Below are 20,288 nucleotides of genomic sequence, written 5' to 3'. Positions count from 1 at the left end.
TAAACATTCCAACATCTGAAACATAGGGAAGCCAGAAGGAGAAGAGGAAGAGCAAGAAATTGAAAACTTATTTGAAAAAATAAGAGAACTTCCCCAACCTGGCCAAGGAAATAGACTTCCAGGAGATCTGGGAAACTCAGAGAATCCCAAAGAAGTGAGACCCAAGGAAGCACACACCAAGGCACATCATAATTACATCACCCAAGATTAGAGATAAGGAGAGAATCTTAAAAGCAGCAAGAGAAAAGGAGACAGTTACCTACAAAGGAGTTCCCATAAGACTATCAGATGGTTTCTCAAAAGAAACCTTGCACGCAAGCCGGGGCTGGCAAGAAGTATTCAAAGTCACAAGAGGCAAGGACCTATATCTAAGATTACTCTATCCAGCAAAGTTATCATTTAGAATGGAAGGACAGATAAAGTACTTCCCAGGAGTTCATCATCACCAAGCCCTTATCATACAAAATTTTAAAGGGACTTATCCAAGAAAAGAAGATCAAAAGCTATGAAGAGTAAAATGACAACAAACTCACAACTATCAACAACTGAACCTAAAAAACAAGAACAAAAAGAAATTAAGCAAACAACTAGAACAGGAACAGAATCACAGAAATGTAGATCAGAGGGGAGGGAGTAGGGGAGAATGGTGGAAAATGTACAGGGAAGAAGAAGCATAAATAGTAGGTACAAAATAGGCTGGGGGAGGTTAAGAATAGTATAGGAAATGGAGAAGCCAAAGACCTTGCATGCATGACCCATGGACATGTACTAAGGGTGGGGGGCGGATTCCTGTGGTACAGCGTAGAGAGGAATAAGGGGAGAAAAAAATGGGACAAGTGTGATAGCATAATCAACAAAATATATTTTTTTTAAAAGTGGAAAAAAAGTTACAGAAAGAAAACCCCAGACCCAGATAGCATCTTTAATGAATTATTTAAAACATTTAATTTCTGAAAGAATAACAGAAACCCTACATATGGATTTATATTAAGAAAGGAATCACTTCTTAATGATTTTTATGAGGCAAAGCATTACTTGTATCCCATAACAGATAATAAAGTCACAGGAGCTTAGGCTGCAAGTTCTTTCTTTTTTTCTAAAAAGAACTTTAAATTTTTTTAAATTACGGTTTACATTCATTTATTATTTTGTATTAGTTTCAGGTATACAGCATAGTGGTTGGACAACGAAATATTTAAGAGTGTTCCCCATTATATTTCCAGTACCCACCAGGCACCATACATAGTCAATTACAATATTATTGACTATATTCCTTATGCTATGCTTTACATCCCCATGACTATTTTGTAACTACCAATTTGTACTTAGCCCATTCACCTTTTTCACAAGATCTTCATTGGAGTATGATCTGGGCAGTGCATGTCGATCACAATCCACTTCAGAGTCCTTTCTCTTTTCAGATAGTGTGAGACAGTTTGGGCAAGTCTTAAATTTCTCCTGGAGATTGGAGAGTGTTACTAACACATGTACTTTCTACACTGTTTTCTTCAAGCTATCTCTTTTTTCCTGGAATACCTTGTCCAGTGGTGTGCTGATAAATGCTTAAAAACCAACTCTCAAGGAAAGAATGTTAAAGCCTTGGCTGGAATTTACTGTTTATCAATTTCTGTTTTGGAAATACTACTATCATGACCAATTTCAAACTATCAATGTGACATCACAGAATGTGGAGTTGGAACAGGATTAAACAATTGGCTTTCATAAGCCAGTACAAGTCAACTTCAGCACGCCGATTTCTTTCACACTTTGTCTATTTGGTAACAATGAATTTGAGCCACAAGGTACAGCTAAAATGTCAACTACCTTAATTCCTGATTTCTAAATCTTCAATTAAAATTTACCACTCTTTAATAGGGATATTGTGCTATTTACCTATATCAATGCTAGCATCTAGTAATTTTACTAATCTTTATATGTATGTATTTACACTATTAAACATTAATTTTAAACATTAAGACCATGCCTTCTGTTCTGTATATATCCACACTATTGAAAGCAATAATTGTTACAACCAGTATTTCATGTTTCTCAGTGTAGTTTTACAGGGTGAGTAAATATGCAACAGGATATACACTTAAAACTGTTTAATGAATACTTATGACAGTTAGGTGAGACCAGCCTCACAGTGATGTATTAGTGCAGCAGCCCATAATCCCATGAATAAATATGAAATAATAAAATATCAACAATAAAAGCACACATGTGAGTCATCTTAATGAAGAAGAAGAAAGTAATGTGCTATCTACAATAAAGAAACTGAGAAAGACACAATATTAAAGATCCACACAGGCATATAGAACAAGAGGAGAAAATATTATTAGAAATATTATGAGGGTGGTTATTGTGCCAAACTCCCAACCCACTCACAAATTAAGATGTCAAATCCTGTCCTGTAGTAGTGAACAGGGAATCTACAATTTGCCCAGATGTTCAGAACTGCAATGCCAGGCTTTCTTGAGCCACTTGCATGTTTCTGTCTCAGTATTCACTGGTAACTTAAAAGAACGGATAGGTCTATAGTGGCAGTGGGAGGCAGGACATCATTGCTCAGTGATGAGATGAAGATTTAGTCCATAGTCAGTAGCAAAAGGGGCAGTTCAAAGTTCTGCCAGGAACTCAAGTTCCAAACCTGCCCCAAGAAATCAGAAATATTTTCATAAACAGTTACAACATTTTGGCAGGAGAAACACAATATGAGCAAACATATTAGAAAGAGAGAAAGATTGATTTCTGAGTTTTAGATCATAAACATGAGAAACTATATAAACATAATTATATTTCATAAAGAAAATTATTTCTATTATTTATAATAATTTAATAACAAATTTTCCAGTTTTCAAAAACAATATCTTTTATGTACAGTATCTATTATAAGTTTCATAATTATTTTGGGGATAGAAAAGACCACGCTTACCACAATTTGGTTCTGAAAAACCTGCATCTCATAAAGACTGATGGTTAACTGAGGTCATATATCTAGGAAGTGAAAGAATTAGGAATTTAAACAGATGCTTAAGCCCCAAATATTTTACTTCTCATCAACTCCAGCAGCTGCCTCAAGACTTTTCCATTGAAAAACTGGAGGATAGAGTTTCTTAAAGCCTCCTCCTTAGCCCAAAGTTGTGGAGAATTCCTAGTCGTATCTGTTTTGTCCTGACACTGTAGACAATAGGGTTAAGCACTGGGGGAAAGAGCAGGTAGATGTTGGCCATGAGGATGTGGACTACAGGAGACAGATGCTTCCCAAAGCGATGGGTCATTGACACTCCAATAACTGGCACAAAAAAGATGAGCACCACACAGATGTGGGATACACATGTGTTGAGTGCTTTTAGCCTCTCTTCACCAGATGCAATGCTCAGCACAGCATTCAGAATCAGGATGTAAGAAAGAAGTATAAAGACTGAATCCACTCCCAGTGTGGCAATAACTACACATAGTCCATAAATGCTGTTGATCCTGACATCTGAACAGGATAATTTCAGAACGTCCTGATGCAAACAGAAAGGATGGGAGAGGACATTGTCATGGCAGTAGTGGTTCTGGCTCAGCAGCAAAGGTGTGGGTAGTACAACTCCCATGCTTCTTAGCAAGCAGGCCAAACCAATCTTGCCTATTACACTGTTCGTGAGAATAGTGGTATAGTGAAGTGGACGACAGATAGCAACAAAACGGTCGAAGGCCATGGCCAACAGCACTGAAGATTCCAGGAATGTGAATGTGTGGATGAAGAAGAGCTGAGCATAGCAAGCACTTGCCTGAATCTCTCGAGTATTTAACCATAACACAGAAAGTATAGTGGGAAATGTAGACAGGGACATACCTAAGTCATTTAGTGCCAAGATGGAAAGGAAATAATACATGGGCTGGTGGAGTGAGGACTCAATCCAAATGACAGACAGAATGGTAATATTACCAATAAATGATCCCAAGAATACACAGCAGAATAGAATTGAGAGCCAAGAATGAGCATACTCCAGTCCAGGAAAACCCTTCAGAATAAATATGGGCTCCATAGTATCATTGGTATTCCAGACCACCATGGTCACCCTGGCAAAGAGTGACGAATAATTTCTGTTATTCTTTTTTATCCCTCAGAGTTATCCCTTGTGAGCACAAGCAGTGTAATCAGAATACAATACATCTTTCCTCTAACCTCACAGAGGAAGAAAGAGGTACTTCCTATGGTTCTCACGTAAGAAACATTTTCCAGTAAAACTAAATTCTGGAACAAAAGTGTGTACTACACAAACCTAGTAATCTCTGACAAGAACTTTGATGAATTTATATTGACAGTCTTCCACTGATTAACCCATCTTAAAATTGTTAAAAAAAGATTAGAGTAGAATATTATATTTCATACATTTCAAAATTGTTTACCTTTAAGGAGAATGACACCCACTTGCTCTACTGCAGAAGTTTACATTGTTCTTTGGATGATTTTACGTTCTTTAGCCCTTGCAGGTTAACATAAACTATGCCAAAATCCACTTACTATTTATTTGCAATTAAAAAATTAACACCTGAAATGTACACATAAGCCAATTACATTAATATGAATGCTTTATCATGTTACCGGTAGTCCATTTCCTAAATAATCCAGTTTTACTTTTCTTGAGATGCTTAAATTTTCCTCCATTGTAGGTAGGTAAGGTCATATTCTCTCTGCCTCTCTTTCTCTCTCTGTTTCTCTTTCCCTCTGTCTCTCTCTTTTTCTCTCTCATTAATTCGCTTTCTCAACATCTTTATCCTTGTATTCTGCTCAGGTTGCCATTTCTTTCTCTTTTCTTTTTACCTAAATTTATGTCTTTTCACCATGTAATTCTCTATTTTTTCCAGTGCTTCTATTGTCTCTTTCTTCTAATTTTTATTTGTATTTCTTTGCTTTTACTTCTTGCTCTCTTTGGTTTATTCCTCACCAGAGGAGAGTTCCATCTCTAGGAGATCAAACTTCAACTGATTATATATGCTACAATTTTGATCCTCCATGGACTTCAGCCCTGAAACCTTTGATTCCATGAATAATGAGACTTGAATGCTTTCACTATCTCTATAAGTACTCCTGGGGTAGAAGATTTGGGATTGGTGTCACAATCTGCTGGATCTCCCGAGATGTAATTAATATAAATAGCCTTTAACCACAGCTGTGCCAAGAACATATGATTATGATCTTGGAAATTGTATAAATGTGTCCCTATGTTTATCCACTATACCCAGTCTTTTCTTTCAAATGTATTAGTTTTCCCTTCTCAAATGATCATATGAGAGTGAACTCATGGTTCCTACCCTAACCCAGAAGAATACCAAAATTTCAGCTTCATTAGTGACATTCATATAGGACTTTGGTACTTAAGTGTGATAATAAACCCTTCTACAATATTAGAAGGTCTTTACCACTTCTCCATGAACAGGATTGTTCATTAGCTATGTGTTTACTAATAATTTATTAAGCAGCAATGAGATTCAAGTCTCCATACTGAGCCCTGTAAAGGCAAAAACTATTATTTGGAACATCACTACTTCCACAGTACTCAGGATAAAGCATGGCTTCCCAATACATTCTTTATCTTAGCTTATATCTTAACTAGCCACCATTTGGAATTTATTTATAGACTTTAGAAAGAATTCATTATTTTCAAACTATAAAATATATATATTGAGACTTTTATTGAGAATAAAATTGAATCTATAGATCAATTTTGGGAGAGTTAAAATTTTAGATTACCAGATTTTCCAATTTAAGAACAAAAACCTCAGTTATTGAAGGTCTTTATTTTTTCACAATACTGTTTCATATGTTTCTGTTAAGAGATATTATACATTTTACATTAGATTTATTTGTATGTGTTTGATATTAATTTATGCTAATGGGAATAGAACATATAAATTACCTTTTCCTAAGTCCTTGGTACTGATATATAAAAATAAGATCATGGAAGAATATAATAAAAAATAAACCATTAAAAGTAAATAAAATTTAAAAAATAAAATATATCAAATTATTGTATGCAAAAGTCCAGAGGATCCTTTTAAGAAATTAAAAGAGTTTATTCAGGTAATGGATATGTAAGTCAGGAAACATAGCCCTCAGTAAGAAACAAGAATATGTTCCTAGACGGAGGAGATAAGCACCTTTTTTCAAGGCAAAAATTATAAGGAGCTAGTGATCAAAGTGATGGGTTGCTAGGAGAAACAAGACCATAAACTTACATCATTCATTTTCTGACTGGTCTTACAATGTTGGGCTGACTCAGTGATCAAGTGAGTGGGGTTGTGAGGTGAGAACAATGGATAATATATGATAAAACATTTATCAAGTCCTAGTTTCAGCGCACAGACCTGTAGAACAAACAAAAACAACAAAAAAGGCTAGTTTTTTAATCACACAGTTATAGTCCAGGAAATATTATTTATCAACAATACAAGGAATAAGGTCTATCAATCAGTTCAATCAGCCCAGTGGGGCTGCTGACACTGCAGGCAGTTTTAGAGTCCAAATGGGCTAAGTCATGCCTTGCAAGCAGCTTCAGAGCTCAAGTTGCAAGACCTAAATGTTAGACCATAAGTTATGACATTAAAGTTCTTATAAGGCCTCAGTCTTTATCAGAAATTAACACCTGTGAGAGGATGAAGAAGAGAGTAGCACTGGGCAAAGAGGAAGCTGAACTGCAGCACAGGCCTGACAAAGTCTTGGCCAACATGCAGAGACTCTGCTGTTTCCCTCTAAAGAATTTCCCTGTGTCATATAAAAATGGCGAGACATTTGCTTCCTAGCTTCACCCACTCGTGGGATGGGGGTAAAGATGAGTGTGACTGCAGGGTTTTCTCTGAAACTTATGCAACTTACAGAGACCCTGGTCATGTCACGTCCCATAACTCAAAGGATTCCTACCAATTTTATTGTCTTATCTCTCATCTACTTTCTTCCCGTTGTTCCTATGAACTCAAAATGATCACTTTATGCACAATAATTTGAGTTTTTCAGAAATCACTGTCAAATACTATTTGTATTTTCAAAAACAAGTTTATCAGTTTATCTAAATATTTTAGCTCTTTTGTTTTTGTAATGAAAATGCCAATATTAAAATAATCTCTTTATGAAATTTTTTTACGTGTTTTGCTCTTGTCCCTTCTTTATACCTTTGTTGGTAAAATCTTTCCTGACCCACTTCTGAATTAATGTATATCATGTAATAACTTCATTTCCCTAGGCAGATGCTTTTACTTCAGCTACCTCTCCAAAACTCAGTTTTCTCATTTTAGGTTTTTTATTACGAGGGGAATATTGTCTTAAGCATAACAACCCTTTGTGTCAGAAAATTTTTCCCATTGTCTTGATTCTAAAATAGAAAGATAAGTGCTTATATATGGCCAGATGAGTGGGAAAAGCCTTTGGTCTAATACATTGTACACCTCCTGGTGGCTTCTAATATGTGTCTGATTACGTACTGCTGCCCTACCCATCTCACACTCTCCACCAATGATTTCACTCTCTAAATCCAGGCAGTACAATATAGACTTAATAGAATATACTTTTATCTAATATCTCAACTACAATATTAATTATAGCTAAAAATTACAAAGCACTGAGTAAAGAGTTTTACCTTCATTATATCATTTAGTACCCTGACAGTAGATAAAATTATTACAATTACATAACAAATGTTAAACTGAGTCACAAAGAGGTCAAATAACTTGCCCAAGGACTCAAAGCTAATGAGTGAATAAGCCACCATCCTGACAGTTGATTTCTACAGCTGCAATCTTCAATGCAGCATAAATAACATTCCTCAAACTCTACCCATGTAGTATTTAAAAGGCCTACTCTTAATTTTATTTTTTTCAGTTAACTCAAGAGTTCCATGCCTATCTCTGCTAGAGTTCTCCACTCTACTATATTCTCCTTTCTCATTTTATCACAGTGGTAGAACATACCAAATGCTGAGACATACCAAATCATAAGACCAAAATCTTACTCTTAAAAACCATCTTTATTTTGACCCTAAAGTGTTCTGAGTTTTGACTCAGTGGCCCTGACTAGGTTCCATCCTTTAGGGGTTAATTCAAGTGGTCTCCAAGGATGGTTTAGTGTGTTGAGTTGTTTGATCCTCCAATGAAACCACTGAAATGTCAGTGGCATAAATGATTCTTCTGTGTCAGCATCAGGGCATTTCAGATGAACATCTTTCTCCTAATGGTGGCAGAAAAGGTAGTAAACTTCAAGTGAATTTTTCTTCTCGGATTCTCCTCCCTTCCAGGGAAAACAGACCATATACTTGATAGATTCTTTGGATATCATCAACATCAAGATGGAAGGTTCTAGGGTTCTGATAAATATACCTGGGGTACCTGATGAAGTTCTGACTCATGGAGTGCCACAGGCCCAGAGAATGATCCAGCTAATGAATGGCAACCAGGAACAGATTAAACCCTGAAAAGTCACTAGCAAAAAAGAAAAATTAACTATGCATAGAGAATACAGAAATGACGTGTGAAAAATAAGGGAGAAAAAAGGAGAGAACAGAAAAGTAGGAAAGAACAAATGTTATAGTCCGAAAAAAAAATAAAAAAGGTAGGCAGAGAGGTAAATAATCTAAGTGGGATACAAAATGGCAAAATAGATAAATTGGAAGTAAACAGAAACGTGGAGAAATTTGATAACTGGGAGAAAAGAAATAAAGAAAAACACAATATGAATGTATTTATTATAGGAGCATCGTTGTTCAGAAATAATCCCCCCTTCTCCCATTCAAATAGGAGACCCATTCCCTCAGCCAAATCTCTCTGCCTAACCCTGGACACTCTGAAACCTTTCCTCTACCTCCTTATTATATATTCCAGACTCAAAAGGAGGCCATCAGTGCAGTTTTAGCACTCCCACCACATCAGGTCTTTAGCTTTGTATGAAGTCAACCAACATCCTCCCTTGTCAAAGTGGATAATTCCTGGAGTTTGATAATTTGGTAAAAAGACATGGGCTAAGATATGACCTGGCCCATCAAAGGGTCAACGATCTCCATGGTCTGTGGACAACGACAAAAGCTATTGTCACAGTGGGGGTGGGGAGGGGAATGTCAAGAGCAAGAATGGCTTTAGAAAAGCCTCAGTGCCTTAGGGTACTATGCAATGGGTATTGCTGAAGTGTGAGAGAACTAAGATACCATCTATGCTGAGGAATAGGATGGGGCCAAAATCCTAGCTACCTATTTTCTGTAGTAAAGAGAACAGGGTAAGATGGCATAGACTGATTGAAAGTTATGTTAGACACAAAAACCTCCTCTAAAAATGGAGGAAAATAGGAGGAGAAAACTTAAACTCTACAGGTTTTATAAATAGGCTGGATCAACTTTGGGAAAGTTTCAACAGATTTGAAGTCTATACAACTTTCTTTGAAAAGGAAAATGTGTAATTCCTCCTCCCTTGCTCTGTTCACACCACAGTGAATCTCCTCACTTACCTACTCCTTCATTAGACTAAAATGTTTTTCTTGTGTTATTGACTTATTTATTTCTATTAGGATTTTGTCTGGTTATTTTTCTCAGAAGCTGGAGGAGGTGGAATAGGTTTTTGCTTATAGATTGAGACCACTAGCACATTACACAGGACACCAAATCTTCCCTCCCATGTCAGTTTCTTACCCAACTCTCAGAAAACTTAGTGTCTACATCTTGACCCTTCACTTTCCAGAAGATCAAGGGGGTCACATTGCTCCAGATGGAAACCATATCATATATAATGTTATTCATTGTAGATGGATTCATATCTTTTGGGCAATTGATAATACTGAAATAAGAAAGCTGTAAGTGGAATAGCTCAAACATAGGGGAATTATCCTTGCTCTAAAAAAGGAATGACTCTGGGGCAATTCACTGAATATTTTGAGACCTCATTTGCTCATCTGTAAAGTAGGTAAATCCTAGACTCATTGAATAAGAATCTCAAGGAATTAAACATACAAAATATGGGTTTCTAAAAATTTTAATAAATTTCTCACATGATTCTTACGTAAACAAAAGTCTGAGAACCACAGCGCTTACAGGGTAATTGTGATAAAAAAAAATCAGTGAGCTCAATTATTATATACACCATTTTATATAATTTAGCTTTGCTTTGGACATTTTCAATAGGCTTAGGTGTTGGGGACCACTTTGTGTGGTATCGGGAATTGTAACCCCACTTGAGTTAGGCCCTGCCTGCAAGCCTTGACTGGGAAGCCAGGAATGCTGGGAGGTGCATGGACTGATATTAACACTGAGGGTACCCTGGGACATTTGGCCTAAAGAATGCAATATAATTATTGAAGCTTGCTCTGCTTCCCAATGCCCTAGTAAGGAAAAAACCAGGTGTTTTACTTCATAGCAAGGGGATAATTCCTGAGCCCCAGAGTCATACCTTAATGAGCATCTGGTGCCAGCATGTCTGACAGACCCCCGATTTAAGACAGGTCTCTGTGTTTCTTCAATTTATTGTCCCTAGCCTTCTGATATAGATTGATAAGTTTTGCATTCATGCTGTATACCCCTGCAATGTCTAGTTCTCAATAAAAGCCACTTCAGAAAGGGTTCGCGGCATCCTCCACTAGAGAGAATCACCACCCCCTTCTCCTGGCAGGCAAATCGTGTCTGGTACAATTTACTTCTTCATCCACAGCGACCAGGAAAGCAGGCAGGATAGAGTCTCCCTCACTTTGTTTTTTTAGTAGAGTAACCTAAATAGGGAGCAAAAATATATCAAAAGTATACAACAATAAACAACTCCCATACACACAAAGAAAAAAAAATAGATTTAACTAGGGGACTAATAGTTGGATCATGATGAAAGGATAGCGATTAGGCTTCACTTCCTAAAGAGACGATCTGAGGAGGCCAGATTGAGAACTGGGAGAATCACCTTCTTCTCTAAGGGGGGTTTGGGCTGAGGAGAGACTGGGAAAACAGAAGACAGTAGAGGTGCCTCCAGGAGGGACACTGCGGGAAGTCCTTCGATGTAATCTTCCCATTAATCCCCTCCAGGTCTTAACAACAAGCACCTATAGGTCAGATTGTGTTTATTCCATTTGGAACCTTTTAGAGAGATGGAGTAGTTAGTCATATCAGTTATTACACGGTGAGGGTGGTGGAGCATAGCCAGCTTCTGCACATCCTGTGGGCCTGTCTTGTTCATATGGGTCTGCTGCAGAAACTGCATCTCTTCCCCCTCGCCCGCTCTTTCCTGGTCAGGGAACACCAATCATACTGGGTGAGAGACTAAGAGGGGATGAGTACTTAGAGACAATCACGGCAAACTCAGAGTATCAGCACCCTAGGGAGGAGTCTTGTTTGAGGGCCTGGGAAGGACGGTGCTTTGTCTATCCAGGATTCTTCATAAATCTCCTGTTCTCAAATCATGACCACTATCCCTGATTCTTCTGTGGCTGGAGAGATAATATTAAACACAGGAGATAAAATAAAAGTAACCTAGATAATCTGTTAAAAATCTCTAAAAATAAACCATCCAAATTTCAGGGTAGAAAGGCCCAGGAATAAAGGTTGTGAAGGTATTAGACGAGAATTGCCGAGGCAGATGGTCTCTGGGCTTTCTAATTAGTCTTAGGACAGGATCTGCAACACTTCAGACATAATTTACCTAATTCTGCATACTCAGTCCATTTGCATTTAACACATAGCATGCCATTAAAATACTTTTTAAAAACTCATTTATCATGTACTCCCTGTCTTCACTGACTTTCTTAACCAGCCTAGAGTACTGAATTTTAATTTCCAGAAAAGAAATAGTACCTTGTATTATAGTCAAGCTTTCTGTCTGTATTTGAACTCAACCTGAACTGAAAGTATTTTAAGAACAATTTACATGTCTAATATAACATGGCCTACACAACAGTTCTTTAGATAGTACTTGATATAAACCTATGATAAATTTTTGCATTTTGTATAAAATTACATTTTCATGCTTTTATTGTGATCTTGGCTGGGCACTAAGATTTACCTAATTTACCATATTTTTCTGGGCTAAATATGAGCAGGATATTTTACCTGTTCTCTGAACTGTTATAAAATACATGACTAAGATGAGTTATAAGGGATTTTAGGTATTTGGGGTGCTTAATATTTATGAAACAAATTCAGTTTCTTGGGGAATTGAAAAGTGTATAGCAGCCAGTTTGAGAGATTTCTCTGTCAACAGAAATACCATATTATTAGTTCATTTGAATTCCTTTCCTTGATCCCTTACTATCTAATGACTCAGAAATTCAGACACCTGTATGTTTACTTTCTATCCTAGAGAAGGAGAGATCGTGAAACATGAACTCTGGGGATGAATTATTAATTAGGCATATAAGCACAAATCACTTTTGGGGGGGCCCAAAATGATGTAATTAATTTTATTACCTTTTTTATTTAAAAAATAAACAGCGACTGAAGAAAATGGTGTATTATGTAATATTAATATATTTATCTTTATACCATGTAGTAATGTGCATACATATAACACATATACAGAAAAGTAGACCACAATAATTATAACATGATTATGTGGTCCCGATTACCATACCTACCTTAGCAAGGTCCAGTCCCTTATGATCTGTAGCAGGAGGCACTGAGAGAGTGCACCAAGGCGGGAAAATAGTAGCTTTTAAGATGACAGGCTGCATGACAAATGCTTACTTCTTCCCCTGCTTGAATTCATGTACCTATCACAGACCATGGAGGCTTTATAGCTATGCCAGTAACGTCTAACAACTCATGTTGCTCGTATGCCATTTCTTTGCACCGATAATGTCGTCATTGCCCATTTTGAGTTGGAGGCAGAGTGGTCAGCCTGCCAGGACGGTGACAGCAACTGTGGGATTTATTTTCATGTTCATCTCATACCTAATAGCCCTTAGAATACCTGGCCATAGCCTTGGCTGAAGAAATGACTGGTATATCTTGTCATGGGGGATTTTATTATTAAAAAATAGAGAAATAAAACAATAAGTGACATAGGAGCAGTTTATTACAGTTTTGCCTCTATGATAATTTCTTTACTGGTCACAAACAAATACTACTTTGTTCTAAAAGTTAAAGGTTGAAGATCCAGATCAGAACATAAAAAAATCTGAGACTCATATAGGAAAGATACAGAGAGAGACACACAGAAAGAGAAAATTGCTAAAAATATGTTTTAGAAAATAAATCATTAATAATAAGTTGAGAGAGATAAAGAGATATGTATACACAGCATAAGGTCTCAGCTTGTAGCTTTTGAAATTTTGTACATATGAGTATGAATATTTACTATGTAAAAGCATATCTGATTTAAGCAAGTTATTTGACACTATAATGTGTCTTTTTATGTGCAATTTATGAAAACTGATTATATTCATAAAATTTGATAGCACTGGAGAAGGCACTTGAGTACTAGGCCTGTATGCTGTAAACCACACAGACACAGAAAAATTGTTAAAATTTTTATACAACCTGGTGGTCCAGGTAGTCCCACATTTGCATGCAGATAAACCATGAGAAACAGTAGGGGAGCGAGACAGGCCATGCAATCCAGAGTTCCAGTGTGGGACGATAAAGCCTCAAAACCTCTGAAGGTAAAACCTTGTGGGGGTTGCAGTGGCGGGAAAAACTCCTAGCCTCGCAGGGGAGTCCACTGGAGAGACCCAAGGGATCCTAGAATGTACACAAGCCCACCTATTGGGGAATAAGCACCAGAAGAGCCCAATTTGCTTGTGGATAGTGGTGAAAGTGACTAAAAGCCCCCAGAGAGCCGAGCAAGCAGCATTGTTCCCTCTCAAACCCCTCCCCCACACACAACATCACAACACAGAGACCTGGGTTGCTCCACCCTGGCTAATACCTAAGGCTCTGCCCCTTCCAATGTAACAGGTGTGCTGAGACAAAGAAATATGACTTAAATGAAAAAACAGATCAAAACTCCAAATATAGAACTAAGTGATGAAGAGATAGCCAACCTATCAGAGGCACAGTTCAAAACCCTGGTAATCAGGATGCTCACAGAGTTAGTTGAGCATGGTCACAAAATAAAGGACAAAAGTGAAGGTTGTGCAAAGTGAAATAAAGAAAAATATACAGGGAACCACCCATAAAGGGAAGAAAACTAGGATTCAAATCAACAATTGGGAGCAAGATGAAGAGGTAAACATTCAACCAGAACAGAATGAAGAAACAAGAATTCAAAAAAATGAGGAGAAGCTTAGGAACTTCTGGGACAACTTTAAATGTTCCAGCATCCAAATTATAGGGTTGCCAGGAGAAAAGGAAGAGCAAGAAACTGAAAACTTATTTGAAAAAATAATGAAGGAGAACTTCTCCAATCTGAACAAGGAAATAGACTTCTAGGAAGTCCAGGAAGCTCAGAGAGTCCCAAAGAAGTTGGACCCAAGGAAGCACACACCAAGGTACATCATAATTACATCACCCAAGATTAAAGATAAGGAGAGAATCTTAAAAGCAGCAAGAGAAAAGGAGACAGTTACCTACAAAGGAGTTCCCATAAGACTATCAGATGGTTTCTCAAAAGAAACCTTGCACGCAAGCCGGGGCTGGCAAGAAGTATTCAAAGTCACAAGAGACAAGGACCTACATCCAAGATTACTCTATCCAGCAAAGCTACCATTTAGAATGGAAGGGCAGATAAAGGGCTTCCCAGATGAGGTAAAGTTAAAGGAGTTCATCATCACAAAGCCCTTATCATATGAAATTTTAAAGGGACTTATCTAAGAAAAAGAAGATCAAAAACTATGAACAATAAAATGACAACAAACTCACAACTATCAACAACTGAACCTAAAGAACAAGAACAAAAAACAAAAAGAAATTAAGCAAACAACTAGAACAGGAACAGAATCACAGAAATGGAGATCAGGGGAGGGGGGAGAATGGGGGAAAATATATAGGGAATAAGCAGCATAAATAGTAGGTACAAAATAGGTTGAGGGAGGTTAAGAATAGTATAGGAAATGGAGAAGCCAAAGAACTTATATGTAAGAAGCATAGACATGAACTAAGGGAGGGTTGAATGCTGGGGAGATGGGCTATGCAGGGTAGAAGGGCATAAAGGGGAGAAAAAAATGGGATAACTGTAACGGCATAATCAATAAAATATATATTAAAAAAATAAAAATAAGAGAAACAACAGGCCAATGTCCTTGATGAATATGAAGTCAAAAATCTCCAAGAAAATAAAAATAAATACAAATAAAAGCAAATTGAATACAATAACACATTAGAAAAATCATACACCATAAGCTAATAAGATTCATCACCATAATTCAAGGATGGTTCAACATATTCAAATCAGTAAATGTTACACACTACATTAACAAAATGAAGGATAAAGATCACATGATCATCTTGAGACATATAAAAAAATTTTAAAAAAATTTAACACCCTTTTATGATAAAAACTAGATGTAATTAGTTTTTACTAATTACAAAAAATTAGATGTAGAAGAAAGTTACTTCAACACAATAAAAGTAATTTATGAAAATCCCACAGCTGACATCATTCTCAATGGTGAAAAGCCAAAAGCATTCCCTTTAAGATCCAGAAAAAGGTAAAAATGTCCCCTCTCACCTCTTCTTTTTAACATAGTCTTGGAAGACTTACCAGAACCATGAGGCAAAAATGAATAAATAGCATCAAAATCAGAAAGAAAGAAGTAAAAGTACTTTTGTTTGCAGGTGAAATAACCTTATATATAGAAAACTCTGAAGGCTTCACATACATACACAAACATGTTATAATTTAAAAGCAAATTCAGTAAAGTAACAAGATAACAAAATTAGCATACCAAAATTACTTTTGTTTTATATATTAACAAAGACCTATCCAAAAAATATTTTAAAAAAAGAAAAGAATTCCATTCAAAATGACATTGTAAAGAATAAAATACTTAGAGATAAGCTTAAGCAGGTAGTGAACAACTTGTACACAGAAAAGTACAAAACATTGATTTAAACAATTTTTAAAGAAGCAAATAAATCAATGTACATCATCTATTCATGGCTTAGAAAGATTGATATTGTAAAAATGCCCATGTTTCCCAATAACATTATTTACAAAAATTTAAAAAACTAATTCTAAAATGTATTTGGAATCACCAAAGACCTGAAATAACCAAAGTAATTTTGAGCAAGAAGAATGAAGCTGTAGGTATCACAGACCCTGATTTTAAAACATTATGAAGTTACAGTAATCAAAACAGTATGGTTCTAGCAGAAAGACAGATATATAAACTGATGGAACAGTACAGAGAGTCCAGAAATAAACTCACACATATATGGTCAATAGCTCTTCCATAAGGGTGCCAAGAACACATGATGAGAGGAAGAGAGATAGGCTGTTCAACACATGGTATTAGAAAAACTTAATAGACACATGAAAAAGAATGAAATTGACTCTTTACATCACAACATATACAAAAATTAACTCACAATAGATTAAGTAGATGTAACATGAAACAATAATACTCTTAGAATAATATAGGAAGAAAAGGTTCTAGATATTGGACTGGGCAATGAGTTCTTTGATATGACACCAACAGCACAGGCAAGAAAAATAAAAATAAACAAGTGGAATTACAGAAAACTAAAAAGCTTCTGCACAGCAAAACAATGACAAATTGAAAGACACCCTAGGAAAAAGAGAAAATGATTGCAGATTATGTATTTGATGAGGGGTTAGTTAATATCTAAAAGATAAAGAAAAGTCATTCAATTGAAAAGCAAAATAACAAATAACCCATTTAAATATGGATAAAGGAATTGAATAGACATTCTCCAAAGACAACCAACTGGCCAACAAGTATATAAAAGGTTTTCAACATCACTAATCATCAAGGAAATGCAAATCAAAGCCACAATGAACTGTCAACACATACCTGTTAGAATGGCTACTATCAAAAACAGCAACAACAAAAAAGACAAGTGAAATGTGGGAAAAGGGAACCCTTGTACACTGGTGATGAGAATGGAAATTAATACAGCCACTGTGGAAAACAATATAGATGTTCTTCAAAAAAATAAAAATTGTCATTTGATCTGGCAATCCCACTTCTGGGTATGTATCAAAGTAATTAAAATTTGTATCCTGAAGAGATATATGCACTCCCATGTTTGAGAAAACATTATTAACAAAAATCAAGATACAGAAAAAGAATCTAAATGTCTATTGATGAATGAAAGGATAAAAATATGGTGTACACACACACACACACACACACACACACACACACACACACACACTGGAATATTATTCAGCCTCAAAAGAAATTCTAACACTTATGATAGGATGGATAGACCTGGAGGACAATATGCTAGATAAAATAAGCCAGACACAGAAAGGCAAATACCACATGATCTTATTTATATATGGAATGTAGCATAGTCAAACAAATAGAAGTACAAGGAAATTTTTCACTTAACATTTACTATGAGAATTTGTATAAACCTCTGGAGGTAAATCTACCAAAGAGTTGGAGCTCCCTGTGATTGTGTCATCTGGTGTTTTTAACTCTCAGCTTGTCCAATCAGAGCCTCTAAAACTTTGTCCATCACACTTCAGGTTTTCCTTACCAAGCACTGTTTACCAAGGTGGTTTGTGCTGGTGAGTCTCTGCTCCAGTAACCTGTGACTCCCTGTATTGACTCTTTGGTCTCTCCAACCTCAGGGGCAGGGCTTTGTCCTGTATCTTCTCCTCTTTTAGTGATCTTAGAAGAGTTGTTATTTTTTTAGTTGGTTCATTTTTCACTTGTTAGGAATGTGGTAGTGACTTCCAAGTTTCTTACCTCTAGAACTGGAAAACTAGAAATCTCTATCCTTCTTAGTATGTTTATATCATTATTTTAAGTTTTTTATTGATGATACTAAATAGTTAAACAATATACTTCTGGTTGCATTCCTCAAAGAAATATAAGGACTGTATCTCTACTCTTCACTTAGTAAAATGAGGATATTTGTGTCCACAAATTTTCCTTCATGATACTATATTTTTTACACCCTGATTGTTTATATGGTTATCTGAACAGATAAACTTCTCATATTTCCTTTAAAAGTTGAAAATATACAAATAATATTCATAATTTTATAACTATAGGAATATATGTAGTACATAATTATTGCACACCCCTTTAACTCGCAGCTTTTTTAATTTTCTTCAGTTTTCAATTAGTGTTATTTTCCCTTTGACTTGACTCACCTTCACCGTCTGTGTTTTGAATATGCAAATATTATGCAAATCATCAGTCTTCCACCTTTTCCTCTAGAAAATTGCCCTATTAGAGCCCTGTCTAGTCTTTTTCTAAACTAGACTTGATACTCTCTAGCTTGCTGCAAAAGTGACATCCTGGAACCTACTCTAATTATCTTAGTGTTTTACACTGCTTATCAAGGCCAATATATTCTCTTTCTGCTCATTTATTTCGTTCTGGAAACCATCCTCAAGTAACTTCGCAGATTAAATTTAGCCAAGATTAAGAGACAGTGACTCCGCTGCCTTCTAAAATCATGTCTATTGCAATTTCTTTTCTGAATCTTATTTTATTTGCTCTGCAGTCAAGATTATGTAACTTTTAAATGTTCATTCATTTTCTCTAATGACATTTACCATGACCTCTTTATCAAAAATGCTATAAATTTGCCCTGGCTGGTGTGGCTCAATGCTGACTAAGTGCTGCCTTGTGAACCAAAAGGTCTCCAGTTCAATACCCAGTCAGGGCACATGCCTGGGTTGCTGACCAGGTCCCCACTTGGGGGCATGTGAAAGGCAACCACACATTGATGTTTCTCTCCTTCTCTTTCTCTCTCTCCTTTCCCCTCTGTCTAAAAATAAATAAATAAAATCCTTAAATAATAACAAAAATGTATAAAGTTTACAAAAATGTTTACTATAGATGTTTCAAATCCCTAATCCTGGGAATCTTTATAGGACTTTCCCATTACACTGATGATTGAGGGGTGTTTTTTTATGTTTTTATTTTCTTTTTTGTTTTGCATTTTTATATTTTATTCTTTGATGGAGAAAATTTTCTTATTGAATCAAAGACTTTTCCAGGTACTGTGATCAAAAAGAAACACACAGGTCACAGGGAATGCTGTGTCTTAAGTCCTCGCAGCTGTGGACGCTGCAGCATTGGAGGTACTGGTTTCCAAAGGCAATGTAATCTTTCAAGGGGAAAGGCAAGATTTCCATAGAATTATAAACTGAAGCTGCAATCTGGAAACTTTGGGTTCCCTGCATTCGGGAAATAAGAGGCAAGAAGAGAACTTACCATCTTGTCAGTGATCATTGAACCTGAAACTCAAAAAGTGGTAATGCTGCAGTTACCTAAGCAAGATAACCTGGTAAGTGAACTGTACCTGGGATCATTTTAATGGATGATACTTAGTGCAGAGCTCTTCTCTGGGTTGGTCAAAGTTTTCTCAAACTAATATTGGAACTCTACTTCTCTTTCTGCCCAGTCCTTTCATATCTCACTAAACAGCATCAGTTGCCCACTCAGGAAATCTGTGTGTTTCATCCAATGCTGGGCATTGTTGTTTAGATGTCTCAGTTCCAGAGGTGGAAAGAATACACCCAAGGAAATCGGATCCTACTAAACTTTCACTTGGAGATACCTCTTTGTCACTTCCCAGATATCAGCATGCAGGAAAATGAATGATTTGAGTTTAATAATTAGAATGAATTAAAACCACTGTTATTCAATATGTCCAAGTACGATGTTTAATTTTATGTGTCGACTTGACTGGGCCATGAGGTGGCCAGATATTTCATCAAATATATATTATTCTAAGAGTGTCTGTAAGGGTGTTTCTGCTTGAGGTTAACACTTGAATCATTAAATTGAGTAAAGCAGGTTGCCTTCCTAGATGTGGATGACCCTCATCCAGTCATTTGAAGGTCTGAGTAGTACAAAAAAAGTGATGTTCCTCGGTGTAAAAGGGGTATGTTCTTGCCTGCCTGCCTTGAGCTGGGATATTGTCTTTTCCTTCTTTAAGATTCAGAGTGAAGCATTGGCTTTTCTTGGTTCTCAAGCTTGCTCACGTCTGGACTAGAACTCATACCATTTGGCTCTCCTGGTTCTCAAACCTTGGGTCCTGAACTGAAACTACACCATCTAGTTTGGGTCTCCAGTTGGCCAGCTGCATTTCTTAGTATTTCTAAGCCTTCAAAATACATAAATGAACCTTTTATAATATATAATAATAATTTTGTAATTATATACACATACATATATACATATATATACATACAAA

General features: G+C 36.3%; 2 protein-coding genes across 2 annotated transcripts; both read right to left on the bottom strand.

Moving 5' to 3' along the window:
• Window positions 1–3,116: 3,116 nt before the first annotated feature.
• LOC129076466 (olfactory receptor 51L1) lies at window positions 3,117–4,076 on the bottom strand. The gene has a single exon (XM_054580627.1). It carries the CDS (start codon window positions 4,062–4,064, stop codon window positions 3,117–3,119), a length of 948 nt encoding a protein of 315 aa, XP_054436602.1. The 5' UTR covers window positions 4,065–4,076.
• A 4,107-nt stretch (window positions 4,077–8,183) lies between these two features.
• On the bottom strand, window positions 8,184–12,673 carry MMP26 (matrix metallopeptidase 26). Its single transcript, XM_054580598.1, is given in 6 exon segments — window positions 8,184–8,212; window positions 8,291–8,463; window positions 8,903–9,024; window positions 9,660–9,804; window positions 11,051–11,232; window positions 12,578–12,673. Coding segments are annotated over 6 exon segments (747 nt in total).
• Window positions 12,674–20,288: the final 7,615 nt, after the last annotated feature.

This window comes from Pteronotus mesoamericanus, unplaced genomic scaffold, assembly GCF_021234165.1.
Source record: "Pteronotus mesoamericanus isolate MK-2021 breed Mesoamerican mustached bat unplaced genomic scaffold, CSHL_Meso_final contig_591, whole genome shotgun sequence".
Taxonomy (NCBI): domain Eukaryota; kingdom Metazoa; phylum Chordata; class Mammalia; order Chiroptera; family Mormoopidae; genus Pteronotus; species Pteronotus mesoamericanus.
This window is presented reverse-complemented; position numbering and strand designations above follow the sequence as displayed.